The 19,449-nt window shown below is 47.5% G+C and overlaps 2 protein-coding genes across 6 annotated transcripts in view; one reads left to right on the top strand and one right to left on the bottom strand.

Annotated features, from left to right (window-relative positions):
• The window catches only part of PURG (purine rich element binding protein G), a 39,146-nt gene extending 38,072 nt beyond the window's left edge, over nt 1–1,074 (bottom strand). Inside the window, exon 1 of the mRNA XM_063920022.1 lies at nt 824–1,074. The gene's annotated coding sequence lies outside the window, so the exon portion shown is untranslated. The remainder of the gene's footprint in view (nt 1–823) is intronic.
• The window catches only part of WRN (WRN RecQ like helicase), a 294,980-nt gene continuing 276,455 nt past the window's right edge, over nt 925–19,449 (top strand). The window contains exons 1-2 of one of the 5 annotated variants that reach the window (XM_063920020.1): nt 925–1,025; nt 1,455–1,585. In XM_063920020.1, coding sequence (XP_063776090.1) covers nt 1,511–1,585 — 75 coding nt within the window. In that variant the 5' untranslated portion in view covers nt 925–1,025; nt 1,455–1,510. Of the gene's footprint in view, nt 1,026–1,067; nt 1,290–1,454; nt 1,586–19,449 lie in introns of those variants that run through there. The other 4 variants (XM_063920018.1, XM_063920019.1, XM_063920017.1 and 1 more) reach the window with 4 other exon arrangements.

The following is a 19,449-nucleotide window of genomic DNA, read 5'->3' as shown; positions in this document are numbered from 1 at the left end:
ATAGACAGGGCCCCTCCCTCCCAAAAAAAGATTCTGGCGCACTGCTTCACCCCTATGTGATGTCATACATTGTGACATTATATATAGGTGGAGTGTTGCGGACCTGCAGGAACGGTTTATAGAGAGCCGATGCATATATAAGACTTGTTTTAATAAGTCCACCTTGTGCATCAGCCTGCGGTTAATTCACAGACTGGTGCAGCTCTACAGGTATTGGCGGTAGGAACCAGGGGTGGGCCCCCCTCTCTGTAAGGGCCCGGGACACCAGTCCCCACAGTCCCCCCCTGATGGCTGCCCTGGAGGCAGGTACACTGTGTTGGCCTAGCAGTTAAAGCTGCTTAATCAATGCATTGTGTACATACCAGGCACAGACAAATACAATACTTGCACCTACAACACATGCTGTTGCTCCAGGCCATGGACACTGTCACCGAGAGGTCCTACTGCAAGTGCCCTTTATCCCCTGATCTGATGTAAATGATAATTCTACCTCACAAAAACCATGATGACACCTCTGCTTATGTATGTGTTTAGCCTGGCCAAGGATAGTGGGTGCATACTGTAGATATCGGGTGTCACAACAGAGACTGGCCTACATAATGCATTCAGGTTCTGCTCTGCTTATGATAGATGAAGTACTGTATACAGTACACAGCAGTGTAATAGCAGTACATCCCCAGACTAATGCATCCTACAGCAGCCCTCCCCTGACCTTGCAGCTTCCCCCACCACTACAGCGCAGAGTACACACACAGCTGGGGGCACCGTGCCCTCCCCTCTCACATACACACTGCCCGCACCCGCAAGACGCAGCACTACTCACTGTTACACGCGGTGCCGCCCAGCTCCCCGGTGCAGCAGCAGCCTGAAGATCACCGCTCCGCCCGCTTTCATGGCCGACCTGGAATGACTGCTCCATCTGCGCGTTGGCGCAGAATTACGTCACCACCACAGGATGGCAAGGTCCCGGAGACAGGCTTCACAGGGCGGAAATGGTCCGTGGGAATGAGGCATGCCGGGATGAGGTAGGACCAATCAGAAGTTTGTCTACATTGTGGGCGGAAGTGTTTCCCCATAGAAGCTTCAGCTGAGCGTGTGACGGCGCGGTGGCTGAACATAGCAGCATTGCGCGCCTTGTGTCAGCGCTGGCATGCCATGTATAGGATCTAGTGTGTGCGGCTGCTGCATCGGGGGCGAGTGACACCCGTTAGCCTCGTACCTGCACGCCATAGCATGAGTTCCGGGCTAGATATCAGGTATCCTGGGCTGTGGTGAGAAGCGTTACTGCAGTAGGTGCTTCCTATCACAGGGTTATGCTTCTATATTGTGGGTAATGCAGCTTGCATTAATAGTTATGCTAGCATGTACTGTGTAGATGTCAACTGTAATGTCCTGTGCCATGAGGATTGACTGTGTTAGTTTGCTGATGAGCCTGTCTTACTTTTCTTTTTAAGGTATTGATTACAGATTGGATCTTATTCTTCATATTTGTTATTGTATAACTTTCATCATGACTGGTGAGGTCCGGAAGCTTCCTAACTGGATGTCAGAACAGAGTGCGTGTGGCACAAGTGAGGCTACAAAGGCAAGTGTACATTAATTTACAGTAAATGGTTTATGTTCAGTATCCGGGTTAGCATAACTAAACTGCTTCAGAACAACAGTTAGTGTGTTGTGAATATTAAGTAAACTGGTAACACTTAAACTGCTAATTCTTACTAATGTAACACTTTTCTGCATCTTCTCGTTCCTTCCCAATTGAACAATTTTTTAGTGTCCTCACTGGCTGGAGAATCAAGGAGATATAACTGCAGAGGACCCGTACCACAGACCTGCTCCCATGGTTATGCTAACAACTGGAGCCATTACCGCCTCTCGCACAGTCCCCGCTGCTGTAGAGGAGATATGCTTCCATGGTTATGCTAATAACCGGCGGCATCACCACCTCCCGCACAGTCCCCGCTCCTGCAGGGGAGACATGCTTCCATGGTTATGCTAACAACTGGAGCCATTACCGCCTCTCGCACAGTCCCCGCTGCTGTAGAGGAGATATGCTTCCATGGTTATGCTAATAACCGGCGGCATCACCACCTCCCGCACAGTCCCCGCTGCTGTAGAGGAGATATGCTTCCATGGTTATGCTAACAACTGGAGCCATTACCGCCTCTCGCACAGTCCCCGCTGCTGTAGAGGAGATATGCTTCCATGGTTATGCTAATAACCGGCGGCATCACCACCTCCCGCACAGTCCCTGCTCCTGCAGGGGAGACATGTCTGCAGTGGACCTGGACCTCAGACATGCTCCCGTGGTAATTCTGGCAGCTCCGCTTCCCACACAGTCCATGTCCCTGCTGGGGAGGAGACATATCTGCAGAAGGCCCAAACCACAGACTTACTCCTGTTGTAATGCTAACAGCAAAAGCCGCAGACGCGTCCCGCATTGTCCCTGTCCCTGCCGTTGAGATGACATTCCTGCAGAGGACCCGGACCGCAGACATTCTCCCATGTAATGCTAACCGCTGGCGGTGCTGCTTCCTGCACAGTCCCCACCGTCACTGTAGCATAGACACGTCTGCAGACATATCTCCTTTATCATCCAGGCAGTGAGAACACTGAAATGTTACATTAGTAAGAAGTAGCAGTTAAGGAGAAATCATATTAGCTGTTAACAGCTTAATAGGGGTGCAAGTTTCCATTGCAACGGCATGTAAGTACTAACAATGGCACCTGAACTCACCCCCTCGCAGCTCCTTCTAGTGATGCACTCGCACATCTTTGCTCGTAGCAAATCGGCAAGTCTCGCGGTAGTGTAAGTGCAGCTTACAGCCACACTTACTTACGCCGTAAATGGATTTCCACGAAAGTGTTAACTTAGTTTACGTAATGTTCAGAACAGTTCCCATATAAAAGATCACATAAATGTATGCGCTGTTTTAAACCGTTTTACAAAATTTTGACACTTGCTCCACGTCTTTCTCACCTGTTGCAAAAAAGGTAGCAACTAAGGGGTGGTTGGGGGGAAGGGAGCGGGGGATTGTTGTTGTGGTATTGTCCAAATCTGGACAATGCATTTAATTGTTTTTCACTATTTGTGTTTTGCCATTTTTTTGCAGAAGCACTTTTAATTATCCATTACTTGATGCCCTTAATTATTATTTTATTTTATTTTTTAACTAAGTCTGGTCTTTGATTTCTTTTGTATAATATATAGTGCAGATAAAATTGTTTTTTGATCTCATAGTTTTAGAGAGGAATTCAGTTGTGCCATCTGGATGCGATGTGACGTTCCAGAGCAGCACGTCGCATCTACTGCCATTGCAAGTTTTCTTCTCACCCCATAGAGGTGTGCAGGGAATCTTGTAGTGTTGACACTACAGTAACTGGCTTTTATATTGTGCACAGCTGAACATTGTGGAGATGCTCAGCGGCCCTTTGGCAGCAATTCAATTTCCCACTTAATGTAATCAGCTTCAGTCACGTTTTCAGTGTGTTAATCTGGTGGTGTGCTCTAGTGCTAATGTACTCAAAAGGAAATTAATAATTAATCAGATAGTGTGTAGAATAGAAAAGCACAACTTCAATGCATTTCGCAGGGAGCGTACCTGTGAAATGTGCAGAAGTGACAATTATTGTAATTCTAGAGAATTTGTAATTGGCTATAAAAGGATGAGCGGATTACTTTTACTCTGGAACCAATTTTAAAGATGTCTGCTGGAAACCCTGGAATTATTTCTCAATGCTGTTTAATAATATGCAATTGTTAATCACTTATTCACTTTAAATACCTACTGCACTGGAGTTTTAAACACTATTCATAATAATAACAACGGCATTTGTGTAGATTGCATAAAGATTCTTTTTTTTTTTTTTTTTTTTTAGTGAAGTATAGTATATAAAACAAAATTTCAAAAAATTGTGCTTTAAATTTGAGTTAAGAATTAAGAGACGGCAGACTGATGAGATGACAGGGAGTAACCTAAAAATAATAATAAAGTTGCCAGCAGTATGGCCCATTGGACAACATACAACTGTATTACTTGTTACCAAGGTAGTATATACAAGAGCGCTGACGAATAAGTTAGAAATATGGTAGTAAATCAGGCAACAATATGGTGGTATATACTATAAAAGTAAAGAAATTCTGTGCTCAACTATCAGGATATTACAGATACAATAACAGTCTTTCTATCATAAGTCCAGGTTTCCTCATCAATTCTCTGAATCCTTTCCTTCCAAAGCCTAAAAACTTTTTCCAATCAATTCCCCTTTCCCTCACAGAACCAAGGATTGCCCTGAAAAAAATGGAAATAGGCTTATAGTTTAGTAAACTTATTCAACCAAAAAATACACTATGTAGACAAATGATTGGATACCCCCTCCAAAAGTGAAATATTGTGCTTCTACAGCAGACACGTGCTCATGAAGGTAAGAAACGGGTAGAGGAGCACTGATCATTTGCTAACAAAATGGCTTGCTGGAAGGAGCTAACTGAGTTTGAAAAGGGGATCATCGTAGGCTGCTCGATCATAGGTACGAGTGTGAGAAGCTTTGCAGATGTTCGGAAGGTTCCTAAAGCCACTGTGTCTTTTGTCATTAATGCTGAGGAGAAGAACGGTCATTGCAGGAATGCACCTCGTCCTGAAAGGCCCCTGAATGGGACTGGAGAGTTCTAACCAGAGAGCTGCAAAAGAACAGGGGTTCCAAATAATCATTAATGTGCAGGTTTTAACCAGAACACTTTGTAGGGAGGCCCATGTACTTGGATATTATGGGCGAGCAGCTGCTTTTAAATGTCACAGATAAGAATGCAGCCCAGCAATATTGATGGTGTAAAGTGTGGAATAATGGCAGCGAGTGTTATGGAGTGATTAATCACTATTTACACTTTTCAGATCAGATGGACTGCTTTGGCATTTGCTAGGAGAACGTCTAATGCCACAATGTACAGTACCTACAGTAAAGTATGGAGGTGGTGGCATTATGCTGTGGTGCTGGTTTAGCATAGGTCCACTAGCAGTAATGCATGGTTACATTAAGTATAGAGATGTTCTCGATAACTGCTGCCTACATTTTGCCAGTTCTATGGAAACAACATGTTTTTATCAGGATAATGCCACCTGTCATGTTTCCAGGGCAACGCCGGACTGGTATACAGAAAATTTGATAACCCAGATGGACTGGCCAGCTCAGAGTCCAAATCTTAGCCCCACTAAGAATTTCTGGGATGAATTGCGTTCTAGGCTGACTCGACCTTCAATGTCCCAGTCGGTCACTGTACTTAAGGCGGAATGGCAAAACATACCGCCTGCTGTTGTCTAGGAACTTGTGGACAGTTTGCTAAGAATAGTCTCTGCAGTATTCACTGCACGTGGTGGACCTACAGAGTACTAGTGTTCACTCTAGGCTGTTTTAGCAGGGCGCCGCGCCCTGCCCGATTTTTTTTTAAGGGCAAAAACCGCCCTGCCCTTTCTGCGGCGCCCTGCTAAAACAGCCGCCCGCTTTCTGCCCCTCTCAGCATGTAAAGATGCCGCGCGCATGCGCGCGGCATCCGTTCACGCTGTCAGAGAGCTTGGGGGAAGCCCAGCACCTCCGTAGGTGCTGGGCACGCCCGCAACAGTGACTGCGCCGTCCGCCCACGCCCCCGTCTGTGTACTGACCCGCCCACTTGCATTACGTGCAAGTGGGCACGCCCCCTATTTCCACTGCCATGCCCCCTTTCCGCAAGCGCGCTTGTGCCCCTTACGGACGCGTGCCCTGCCCTGCCCGTCCGCTGGAGTGAACACTAGAGTACTGATGTCAATAAAATCTTGTTTCTCTATTTGCTGTCAGTGTCCTGTCACTTTTGTCTACATGTCATATACAGGGATGCGGTCAAGATGCCGCCGGCTGGAATCCCGGCGGTCGAAATACCGACGCCGGAATCCCGACCGCCACAATCCTGACATATTCTCCCTCCGTGGGTGTCCACGACCCCCATAGAGGGAGAATATAATAGTATGCCGAGCGTAGCGAGCCCGCAAGGGGCTGCGTTCCGCTCGCCACCCCTGTCGGGATTGTGTGGTCGGGATTCCGGCGTCGGTATTTCGACCGGCGGCATTTAGTACTGATCCCGTCATACATAGGCTGGTATCAAGCATACTAGAAACAAGTGAAGAGCAGCTTATCTGATTTCCTTTGAAGTTGGTCCCGGAAATGCCCTCCTCTTAGCATTATTAAGCCTTTCAGGAACCAGACACACTCCACACCTTAAGTCCCAGCAGCCAGAAGCTCTTCCTGCCACCACCGTGTTTTTTAAGGTGATTGTTGGTGCTGGCCACAACTAGAGAAAATGTTTCTAAAATCCTAGAATATATAAATATTACATACATCAACATCTGTTCACATAGAAAAAAAATACAAAAATTGCTGCAATGAAGGTTAATAACAGCTTAAAAAACATTAAAATTATAAATTGTGGTCACTTCCTGTTCCAGACCTCCGTCCCGTAGTTATGGTAATCCAATCAACAGTCCCCTCCCTTGCTTGCACTAGGACCTGAAGCAACCCTTCCTCATGTAAATGTGTTAGTATTTTTCAAGAATTGTGAGGGATATATGGGCATATAAAATCAGTCCCATAGAGCCAGTCCTTTAAATATCGCTTTTGAGTAGTATAGTGTAGTTATGTTTTAGCAATGTCAGGGAAGTTAATGCCCCCATTTGATATAGATTAACAGAGTTTCTGGAAACCTGAACAAGACAGTTTCCCATTTCAAATCAAAGAACCAAAGCGGACATTATTCAATTCAGTGTTTTGGGGTGAGAAGAATGTGAGGCAAATACAGTAAGTGAACGAATATGTGACCATCTTGATTTAAATTAGCTCTACCAAGATAAGGGAGAGTTCAGCCACCATATGTCAGGTCAGGCTTCTGAAGGGGCTCCAGCGAGTGGACCAAAGCTGGGGAATACAAGACCTCAAGAGGATGGTAGTGAGGTGGATGGATATAGGTCTTTCTCATGGACCTCCAAAGCCCCTAAAAGATTAGGTGGAGTCAGATATTGCCAGCAGAGAAGAACTTGGCTGAAGAAATGTGGTTACAGTGACTTGAAAATAGAGATGTGTGCCTGGCCATTTTTCGTGTTTTGGATTGGTTTCGCCGAAACCGCCCTTGTGTGTTTTTTGGTTCTTTTTTTTTTTCTTTTTCTCTTACGTCCTAGAGGATGCTGGGGACTCCGTAAGGACCATGGGGAATAGACGGGCTCAGCAGGAGACCTGGGCACCAAAAAGAACTTTAGATATGGGTGTGCACTGGCTCCTCCCTCTATGCCCCTCCTCCAGATCTCAGTTTGATACTGTGCCCAGAGGAGAATGGGTGCATTACAGGTAGCTCTCCTGAGTTTCCTGAAAGAAAGAAATTTTGTTAGGTTTTTTATTTTCAGGGAGCCTGCTGGCAACAGGCTTCCTGCATCGAGGGACGGAGGAGATCTCTGCTTCTTAGGCCACTGGACACCATTAGCTCCAGAGGGAGTCGAAACGCAGGTCTCTCCTAGCTGTTGGTCCCGGAGCCGCGCCGCCGTCCTCCTCACAGAGCCAAAAGATAGAAGCCGGGTGAGTATGAGAAGAAAGTAGACTTCAGAGGTGGCAGAAGACTTCTGATCTTCACTGAGGTAACACTGCGCGCCATTGCTCCCGCACAACACGCACACGGCGGGCACTGTAAGGGTGCAGGGCGCAGGGTGGGCGCCCTGGGCAGCAATTAAACCTCTGGTCTGGCAAAATCAGGGTATATATGGGCTCTACACTATATATAAGTGATCCCTCGCCAGTTTTTAAAAGAAATCAAGCGGGACCGAAGCCCGCCGCTGAGGGGGGCGAAGTTTGGTCCTCGGCACTCACCAGTGCCATTTTCTCCACAGCACACCGCTGAGAAGTTGGCTCCCCGGACTCTCCGCTGCTGAACACGGTGACAGAGGGTTTGAAAGAAGGGGGGGGCACATAATTTGGCGTAGTGTTTTGTTTAATATATATATATATATGTATATATATGTATATGTATGTATTAAAAGCGCTATCTGGGTAATTTTTTTCCCTGGGTCATTGGCGCTGGGTGTGTTCTGGCATACTCTCTCTCTGTCTCTCCAAAGGGCCTTGTGGGGGAACTGTCTCCAGATAAGAGAATTCCCTGAGTGTGTGGTGTGTCGGCATGTCTGAAGCGGAAAGCTCTTCTAGGGAGGAGGTGGAGCAAATGAGTGTGGTGTCTCCGTCGGCAACGCCGACACCTGACTGGTCGGATATGTGGAATGTTTTAAATGCAAATGTGAATTGATTGCACAAAAGGTTGGACAAGGGAGTGTACAGGGAGTCAAACCCTGCCTTTCACTGTCGCAGGGACCTTCTGGGTCTCAAAAGCGCCCACTATCTCAAATAGTAGACACTGATACCGACACGGATTCTGACTCCAGTGTCGACTACGATGATGCAAAGTTGCAGCCAAAATTGGCTAAAAGTATTCATGATATGATTATTGCTATAAAAGAGGTGTTGCATATCACGGATGAACCCTCTATACCTGACACGAGGGTGCGCATGTATAAGGAGAAAAAACCTGAGGTAACCTTTTCCACATCTCATGAACTGAACGAATTATTTGAAAAGGCTTGGGAAGCTCCAGACAAAAAACTGCAGATTCCCAAAAGGATTCTTATGGCGTATCCTTTCCCGACTAAGGACAGGATACGGTGGGAATCCTTCCCGAGGGTGGATAAAGCATTGACCCGCTTATCCAAAAAGGTGGCGCTGCCATCTCAAGATACGGCAACCCCCAAGGATCCTGCTGATCGCAGGCAGGAGACTACCTTGAAGTCTATTTACACGCATACTGGTACCTTACTCAGACCGGCGATAGCGTCTGCTTGGGTTTGTAGCGCGATAGCAGCGTGGACAGATACCTTATCTGCTGATATAGATACGCTAGATAAGGAAAACATTTTATTGATCGTGGGTCATATTACAGATGCTGTCCTATATATGAGGAATGCTCAGAGAGACATTGGCCTACTGGGTTCCAGAGCCAACGCTATGGCCATTTCAGCTAGACGAGCCCTATGGACCTGACAATGGACGGGCGATGCCGACTCGAAGAGGCATATGGAGGTTTTACCTTACACGGGTGAGGAATTGTTTGGGGAAGGTCTCACGGACCTTGTTTCCACGGCTACGGCAGGTAAATCAACTTTTTTGCCTTATGTTTCCTCACAGCCTAAGAAAGCACCACATTATCAGATGCAGTCCTTTCGGTCGCATAAACCCAAGAGAGTGCGAGGATCTTCCTTTCTTGCCAGAGGTAAGGGCAAGGGGAGAAAGCTGCCAACCACAGCTAGTTCCCAGGAGCAGAAGTCCTCCCCGGCCTCTACAAAATCCACCGCATGACGCTGGGGCTCCGCTGAGGGAGTCCGCCCCAGTGGGGGCACGTTTTTGACTTTTCAGCCATGTTTGGGTTCACTCACAGGTGGATCCCTGGGCAATAGAAATTGTTTCCCAGGGTTACAAGCTGGAATTCGAAGGGGTGCCTCCTCGCCGGTTTTTCAAATCGGCCCTACCGGCTTCTCCCCAGAGAGGGAGATAGTTTTAAATGCAATTCAAAAATTGTGTCTTCAACAAGTGGTGGTCAAAGTCCCCCTGCTGCAGCAGGGTATGGGGTATTACTCAACCCTGTTTGTGGTCCCGAAACCGGAGGGTTCGGTCAGGCCCATTTTGAATTTAAAATCCTTAAACCTATACTTAAAAAGGTTCAAGTTCAAGATGGAGTTGCTCAGAGCGGTCATCGCCAGCCTGGAAGGGGGGGATTATATGGTGTCCCTGGACATAAAGGATGCATACCTTCATGTCCCCATATATCCTCCTCATCAGGCGTTCCTGAGGTTTGCTGTACAGGATTGTCATTACCAATTTCAGACGTTGCCGTCTGTGCTTTCCACGGGCCCGAGGATTTTCACCAAGGTAATGGCAGAAATGATGGTGCTCCTGCGCAAGCAGGGTGTCACAATTATCCCGTACTTGGACGATCTCCTGATAAAAGCGAGATCGAGAGAACAGTTACTGAACAGCGTATCACTCTCCCTGAGGGTGTTGCAACAGCACGGCTGGATTCTCAATTTCCCGAAGTCACAGTTGGTACCAACGACTCGGTTGCCTTTCTTAGGCATGATTCTGGATACGGACCAGAAAAGGGTTTATATTCTGACGGAAAAGGCCCAAGAACTCATGTCTTTGGTCAAGGACCTATTGAAGCCAAAGAGGGTGTCAGTGCATCACTGCACTCGAGTTCTAGGAAAGATGGTGGCGACTTACGAGGCCATCCCATTCGGCAGGTTCCATGCGTGAACTTTTCAATGGGACCTTCTGGACATGTGGTCCGTTTCTCATCTACAAATTCATCAGATGATCACCATGTTCCCCAGGGCCAGGGTATCTCTCCTGTGGTGGCTGCAGAGTGCTCACCTTCTGAAGGGTCGCAGTTTCGGCATTCAGGACTGGGTTCTGGTAACCACGGACGCGAGCCTCCGAGGTTGGGGAGCAGTCACAAAGGGAAGAAACTTCCAGGGTCTGTGGTCAAGCCAGGAGGCTTGTCTTCACATCAACATACTGGAGTTGAGGGCCATATGCAATGTCCTTCGACAAGCGGAAGATTTGCTTCGTGACCTACCAGTTCTGATCCAGTCAGACAACATCACCGCAGTGGCGCATGTAAACCGCCAAGGCGGAACAAAGAGCAGAGTGGCAATGGCAGAATCCACCAGGATTCTTCGCTGGGCGGAAAATCATGTAAGCGCCATGACAGCAGTCTTCATTCCGGGAGTGGACAACTGGGAAGCAGACTTCCTCAGCAGACACGATCTACATCCAGGAGAGTGGGGACTTCATCAGGAAGTCTTCGCGGAGATTGCAAGTCGGTGGGGACTACCTCGGATAGACATGATGGCGTCACGCCTCAACACGAAACTTCCGAAGTATTGCGCCAGGTCGAGGGACCCTCAGGCAGTGGCGGTGGACTCTCTGGTGACACCATGGGTGTTTCAGTCGGTCTATGTGTTTCCTCCTCTTCCGCTCATCTTAAAGATATTGAGAATCATAAGACGAAAAGGAGTACAGACTATTCTCATCGTTCCAGATTGGCCGCGAAGGGCCTGGTATCCGGATCTGCAGGAGATGCTTACAGAAGATCCGTGGCCTCTTCCTCTCAGAGAGGACCTGTTACAACAGGGGCCCTGTCTGTTCCAAGACTTACCGCGGCTGCGTTTGACGGCATGGCGGTTGAACGCCGAATCCTAGCGAAAAAGGGCATTCCGGTTGAGGTCATTCCTACTCTGATAAAGGCTAGGAAAGACGTGACAGCGAAACATTATCACCGTATATGGCGGAAGTATATATCGTGGTGTGAGTCCAGGAATGCACCTCCGGAAGAATTCCATTTGGGACGTTTTCTTCACTTCCTACAGGTGGGAGTGAATTTGGGCCTAAAATTAGGTTCTATTAAGGTTCAGATTTCGGCCCTATCCATTTTCTTTCAGAAGGAATTGGCTTCTCTCCCAGAAGTCCAGACTTTTGTGAAGGGAGTGCTGCATATCCAGCCTCCTTTTGTGCCCCCAGTGGCACCCTGGGACCTTAACGTGGTGTTGCGGTTCCTTAAGTCTCACTGGTTTGAACCACTTAAAACGGTGGACTTAAAATATCTCACTTGGAAAGTGGTCTTGTTGTTGGCCTTGGTATCGGCAAGGCGAGTGTCGGAGCTGGCGGCTTTATCTCACAAGAGCCCCTATCTGATATTCCATGTGGATAGAGCAGAATTGCGGACTCATCCTCAATTTTTGCCCAAGTTGGTTTCTTCTTTTCATATGAACCAACCTATTCTGGTGCCTGTGGCTACACGGGACATGCAGGATTCCGAGTTCCTTGATGTGGTCAGGGCATTGAAAATTTATGTGGCCAGAACGGCTCGGGTTAGGAAAACAGAGGCACTGTTTGTCCTGTATGCAGCCAACAAGGTTGGCGCCCCTGCTTCTAAGCAGACTATTGCTCGCTGGATCTGTAACACGATTCAGTAGGCTCATTCTACGGCTGGATGCCGTTACCAAATTCTGTAAAGGCCCATTCCACTAGGAAGGTGGGCTCTTCATGGGCGGCTTCCCGAGGTGTCTCGGCATTACAGCTTTGTCGAGCAGCGACTTGGTCGGGTTCAAACACATTTGCAAAATTTTACAAGTTTGATACCCTGGCTGATGAGGACCTAATGTTTGCTCAATCGGTGATGCAGAGTCATCCGCACTCTCCTGCCCGTTTTGGAGCTTTGGTATAATCCCCATGGTCCTTACGGAGTCCCCAGCATCCTCTAGGACGTAAGAGAAAATAAGATTTTAAACCTACCGGTAAATCTTTTTCTCCTAGTCCGTAGAGGATGCTGGGCGCCCGTCCCAGTGCGGACTAAATTCTGCAGGATTTGTATATATTTCCTGCTTACATAAGGGTTATGTTACAGTTTTGATCAGTCTCGGGCTGATGCTGTTTTGTTTCATACTGTTGACTGGTTCGTATATCCATGTTATACGGTGTGGATGGTGTGGGCTGGTATGAATCTTGCCCTTGGATTATCAAAAATCCTTTACTCGTAGTGTCCGTCTCCTCTGGGCACAGTTTCTCTAACTGAGGTCTGGAGGAGGGGCATAGAGGGAGGAGCCAGTGCACACCCATATCTAAAGTTCTTTTTGGTGCCCATGTCTCCTGCGGAGCCCGTCTATTCCCCATGGTCCTTACGGAGTCCCCAGCATCCTCTACGGACTAGGAGAAAAAGATTTACCGGCAGGTTTAAAATCTTATTTTTAAATAGTACAAACAGCTAAAATCACAGAATGTGGGCCTGTCTTTGTTCCTACAGTATTATTAACCTCAATAAACTTAATTTCCAGTCAGTTTCAGTCTATTTTGACCACCTCACAGCTCACAATATTGTTTTTATCGAGTTTAGGCCAAAAGGTTGCAACAAGGTATCTGGATGACTTAACTAAGCGAAAGAAGTGGGTGGCACAAACACCTGGCACTTCTAGGAGTGGCAGACAGGATGGCAGTTTTAGAAACTATGCCCCAAAAAATGCTCCAAAGCGCACATAACGCAAAGAAATAAGTTACAAGATGAAATTGTCCTTGGGCCCTCCCAACCACCCTTATGTTGTATATAGTAAACAGGACATGCACAGTTTAACAAACCAATAATTTCAGCGACAGAGACCGTCACTTGTGGCAAAAATGATTTGGCCCCCACAAAACCATTTTTAGAAGGACTTCCTCCATTAAGAATTACTGTGAGGATGTTGATGATGAGGTGTTAATTGCATTATAATCTTGTACAATAAATTGAATGTCTTCGCCGCAAATTATGTAACATGGAGGAGGTGCCTAGATGGCTAACGTTCCTACCTCTACTAAATTTGGCCTCACAAATGGAGCAGAAGCTTTCATAAACATTGTCAGGATTGGACTAAAAATAATCCTACACCCAAGAGGTGTTTTTTTTTGTTCTTATGCCCAGGCATCGCAATGGATTTCCTTTTTAATACAGTCAACAACTGCAGCCACAGGTGGCTGACTTAAAAAAAACAACATCATCAACTTCCTTACTATCAGATAGTACACACATGTCCTCCTCATCCTGTCCCACTTTCAGACCCGAATCTTCAATTTTGTATTATGTCCTCCATCAGACTCATCACCATCTTTACTTGTACTGCTCCCCACAAGTTCAGATTGTTCAGAAATGGTGGAAGAGGGTGAAATAAACCTCTCTGAGTACAGTGTGAGAAATGTCAGCTGACGTGGACACCCCTAAACGTTCCTCAAGAATGTCTGATGGTTCTGATTATGAATGCGCAGTTTGTCTTACTGCCTCTGCAGCTAACTTTTTCCTTTTTGATTTTTTTTCTTTTTCCTTACCACTCTAAAATTAAATGATTTTACATACCCTGGCCTGAGCCCTCTATGGCCCTGGGCATCTGCCTTAGCAGATGACGTTGACAGACTTGCATTGTCATTGTCATGACTAGTGGCATCAGCTTCAGCACTAGTAGTAACCTCCATTTCTATCAACACAAAGTGGGGTTGACCTTCACCAACAGCGTCGCACAAATTAGTCAGAAATATATATAATAAATACACACTGCGGTTGACTTTACCGACAGCGTCACACAATACGTGTATGAGTAGGAAATACTATACTGTGGTCTGACCGGCAGTGTCACAGTACCTATGAAAATAAAATAAAAATGGTATAGTACACTGGGGCACAGCAAAAACAAAAAATAAAAAAATTATAATTTTAAGGTTTTTCTTCTTAGCTTTGATTATTTTAATTTTACACTGGGGTAGAGCTCCTGGATGGACGGATAGATCACCCCTTTCAGATGCAGCAGACAGGGCACCCCTGGACTTATACAGCAGACTTATCAGTACCCCTGGACTGATATGGCAGACAGGGCAGCACCCCTGGACTGATATGGCAGACAGAACATCCACGCCATTCCAGGACACACGCCACGCCATGCAAAGTACTGAGACGGATACGTCCGTCCAGTACACTCTCCAATGCCGGAGTGAAGTTGGCGCCAGTCACCGGGGACCTATATAGAATCCAAAACTCGAGCGAATCCGACAGCGGGATGATGATGTTTTGCTCGATTACATCATCAAGGTGACTGGAAAACCTGAGTCAGGCTCGGATCGCAAAGCACATCTCTACTTGAAAGCATGGACTGTACAGTGCCCCCCCCCCCTCCCTCCAGGATTTTTTTGGGGCAGAGTGCCGGTGCTGAGGGGGCACTTTGTGTGCGCACGTAAAGGGGTTGTCCACGGCCTGTGAGGGGGGGTGCGGCCATACCTGCATCACTATTGAGGGTGGACCAGCCCACTCAACGTCTCTAGTGGGGGCGTGCCCAGCCCATCGTGTCACTCATGGGGGTGTGTGTGCTGGGCTTTCCCCAAGCTCTCCCTTGAATGTGAATAGATGCCGTGCGCGACATCAGGCACCGGGCAGGCTGTATTAGCAAGGCGCCGCAAAAGGGGCAGGGCACATTTTGCCCTTTAAAAATGGGGCAGGTCGCGGCGTCCTGCTAAAACAGCCTAGCATGAACACTACTGTAGAAGACTGGGCTCTGGTGTAACTGCGAAGAACTGGGTGAATGAGACTTTGAAGAACAACTGCCAAAGACTGGAACTGGAATGAGTGAAACCTAAGAACACAAACTGCTGAGGACTGAAAATGGATTAGGTGGAACTTGAAAACACGGACTGCTGAAGACTGGAGCTGAATAGTGGATCTTGAAAGCACAAATTGCTGAGAGACTGGATACTTAATACTGTGGCTTGGAAACAAGAACTGCGATACTTGAGAACCGGAATGTGTAGCAGGACTGGTTTGCAGGATAGCTGGGACAAGGCTGCAATACTTGAGAACCATACTGTGGAACAGGTCCGATTTGCATGATAGCCGGGACACGGTTGCAATACTTGAGCTCCGGGTTGTGGAGCAGGACTGGAGGAGGTCGGTGAGTGCAAGGTGATACTGCACTTTAGTCCTGAGGCAGGATACTGGTTCAGGAGAACACTGCAGGAGCCTTAGCAGGGCTGTCAGTGCCTTTGCACCCCTGTGTAACTGTGGATTGGCTTGGAGTATCGTGATCACAGACTGGCTTCCATTTGGTGTTTGACCGAACACCTGATCCAAACTGTCATAGCTGTGTCCATCTCCATAACTGGAGACAACTCTGGCATGGAATCCATTAAGAACTTGCAAAGGGAATTGAGACAATGGGGGTAATTCTGAGTTGATCGCAGCAGCAAGTTTGTTACCAATTGGGCAAAGCCATGTGTACTGCAGGGGGGGGGGGGGGGGGGGGGAGAACAGATGTAACATTTGCAGAGAGAGTTAGATTTGGGTGGGTTATTTTGTTTCTATGCAGGGTAAATACTGGCTGCTTTATTTTTACACTGCAATTTAGATTTCAGTTTGAACACACCCCACCCAAATCTAACTCTCTCTGCACATGTTATATCTGCCCCTCCTGCAGTGCACATGGTTTTGCCCAACTGCTAACAAAGTTCCTGCTGTGATCAACTCAGAATTACCCCCCAATACCTCCACATGATCTCTGCAGTTTAGATCTAGCTCTTCCAGCTGGATACTAACTCAGCTATAATCAGTGGTCTGCCAGCTTCACAGTCAGAGAATCCTCAGGTGCACAATCAGTCAGCAGCTAGCAATACAAACACATGCTGCAGCTAGGAAGTAGGATAAATCCTGAAAACACTGCAGGACGAGAGGTAAGGCACAAAGAAACACTTAGTACACAATAATTCAGGATCATGACACCGTATCCCTGATAGCAAAAGTGAACTTTATATACTGTAGTTAAGCCAGGGTTTCAGGAAGACTAACCCCTAGATGAGTTAGAAAAGACGAAGGCCATTGCAATGGAACTGTGTGACCCCATCATGGGACATTGAACCAAATGGGGTGGTCTTCAGTTTGCCGGCTGTCGGGATCCCGGTGCACATTATACTGGCGCCGGAATCCCGACACCCAGCATACTAACATCTTTTCTCCCTCTTGGGGGTCCACGACCCCCCTGGAGGGAGAATAGATAGCGTAGCACGCCACCGTGCCCGCTCATTTGTGCTCGCCCAGCTGACATTATGCTGGCGGTCGATATTCCGGCACCGGTATGCTGGCTGCCGGCATGCCGTACTACACAGAACCAAATGCCCAGGATGGCGTTGTATTCCCACAGTATTATCAGTCCAGAGATGCTATCATAAGAACAAAGTCTGTCCACAAGTCAAATAATTCTGAGGATCATCTGCATAAGCTGAATATTATGTGATCTGACTTGAATACCCTGGAATGATATCCAGGGCTGTAGTATGTGAAGGATGGGATCCAATGCCAGTGAAGATAAGGGACATCCCCGATGTGTCCATCTCCCTGTTTACAATCCTATCAATCTTAGGTCCTTCAACTAAGAATGTAGTATATGGAGCATAAAATAAAAAATAAAACTAACTGATAAAATCATGATGAAAAACTCTACTGTAGATTCCAGTGCAGTGAACATCGTCACTCAATCTCCAACTTTCAAAAATATGTTCACAAAGCATTTGATACAGTATTATGCCCTCCTCTTTGTGAGCAGCTAAATTTGATAATGTACTTTTGGAAGTTGGAGATTGAATGACGATACCACCACCACCATAGCTGTATGTATGCCTTTCACCAGGGATGCAGTTAATATACCTGCTGTCAGGATCCAAGCGTTCAGTATACCGATGCCGGAATCCCGGCAGCCAGTGAAATGCCAGCGGTTGCAATCCTGACCACAGCCCTGTATTCCCACCTGATTCGGGATTCCGGCATCGGTATACTGAACGCTGGAATCCTGACAGCCGGTGTATTAACTGCATCCCTGGTGAAAGGCATACACACAGCTATGCTGGCGGTGGTATCGTCACTCCAATCTCCAACTTCCAAAAGTATGCTAATTGCGAACTTCAAATTGCTTAATTAGTCCTTAGCAGTGTCGCAAGAAATTGTCTCATTTTCTCTCCTTTATTTGAATAGAAAAAACCCTTGCCACAGGTTTTTTTTTAACTCTCCCACACACAATTGAAATTGATGGGTACGCACCAGAGCTGTGATCATTGTGGGGGTAGGTGAAGGCACACAGATGTACAAAGGGAAAGCTAGGAGAGCACAAGGATATATAGATATATAATTTATATACTGTGTATATCCCACACACATAAATAAATATATAGTATATATAATTTCTCTAACGTCCTAGTGGATGCTGGGAACTCCGTAAGGACCATGGGGGGATAGCGGGCTCCGAAGGAGGCTGGGCACTCTAGAAAGATTTAGGACTACCTTGTGTGCACTGGCTCCTCCCACTATGACCCTCCTCCAAGCCTCAGTTAGATTTCGTGCCCGGCCGAGGTTGGATGCACACTAGGGGCTCTCCTGAGCCCTTAGAAAGAAAGTATAGTTTTAGGTTTTTTATTTTCAGTGAGACCTGCTGGCAACAGGCTCACTGCAGCGAGGGACTAAGGGGAGAAGAAGCGAACTCGCCTGCTTGCAGCCGGATTGGGCTTCTTAGGCTACTGGACACCATTAGCTCCAGAGGGATCGACCGCAGGCCCAGTCCTTGGTGTTCGGTCCTGGAGCCGCGCCGCCGTCCCCCTTACAGAGCCAGAAGCAAGAAGAGGTCCGGAAAAACGGCGGCAGAAGACATCAGTCTTCACCAAGGTAGCGCACAGCACTGCAGCTGTGCGCCATTGCTCCTCATGCACACTTCACACTCCGGTCACTGAGGGTGCAGGGCGCTTGGGGGGTGGGCGCCCTGAGCTGCACACTTCACACTCCGGTCACTGAGGGTGCAGGGCGCTTGGGGGGTGGGCGCCTTGGCTGGCAAAAATACCACAATATATAGCCCTAGAGGCTATATATGTGGTAAATACCCCTGCCAGAATCCAGAAAAAAGCGGGAGAATAGGCCGCGGAAAAGGGGCGGAGCTATCTCCCTCAGACACACTGGCGCCATTTCTCCACAGATCCGCTGGAAGGAAGCTCCCTGGCTCTCCCCTGCAGTCTACACTTCAGAACAGGGTAAAAACAGAGAGGGGGGGCACTAAATTTGGGCGCATTACATATATAATATAAAAAGCAGCTATAGGGGACATAACTCAGTCCCTGCATTATATAGCGCTCTGGTGTGTGCTGGCATACTCTCACTCTGTCCCCCCAAAGGGCTTTTGTGGGTCCTGTCCTCATTCGGAGCATTCCTTGTGTGTGTGCGGTGTGTCGGTACGGCTGTGTCGACATGTTTGATGAGGATAATGATGTGGAGGCGGAGCAGATGCCTTTAGAAGGGATGTCACCCCCTGCGGGGCAGACACCTGAGTGGATGGGCTTATGGAAAGTAATGAGTGCACGTATAGACTCCCTATATAAGAAAATCGACGACATGCCAAATGTGGGACAGCCGTCTTCTCAGCTCGTGCCTGCCCAGGCGTCGCATGGGTCGTCAGGGGCTTTAAAACGCCCGCTACCTCAAGCAGACCCAGATGTCGACACTGATACTGACGCCAGTGTCGACGACGATGAGTCAAACCTGATGCCCACTAAGGTCATTCACTGTATGATTGAGGCAATGAAAGAGGTGTTAAACATTTCTAATATAACTACTGGTACCACTAAAAAGGGTATTATGTTTGGAGAGAAAAAACTACCCGTAGTTTTTCCCCCATCAGATGAATTAAATGAAGTGTGTGAAGAAGCGTGGGCTTTCCCTGATAAAAAATTGGTAATTCCTAAGAAGGTACTAATGGCGTTCCCTTTCCCGCCAGAGGATAGGTCACGTTGGGAAACACC

Source organism: Pseudophryne corroboree, chromosome 1, assembly GCF_028390025.1.
Source record: "Pseudophryne corroboree isolate aPseCor3 chromosome 1, aPseCor3.hap2, whole genome shotgun sequence".
Classification (NCBI taxonomy): Eukaryota; Metazoa; Chordata; class Amphibia; order Anura; family Myobatrachidae; genus Pseudophryne; species Pseudophryne corroboree.
Note: the sequence above shows the minus strand (reverse complement) of the source record. Positions and strands in the feature narration are given on the sequence as shown.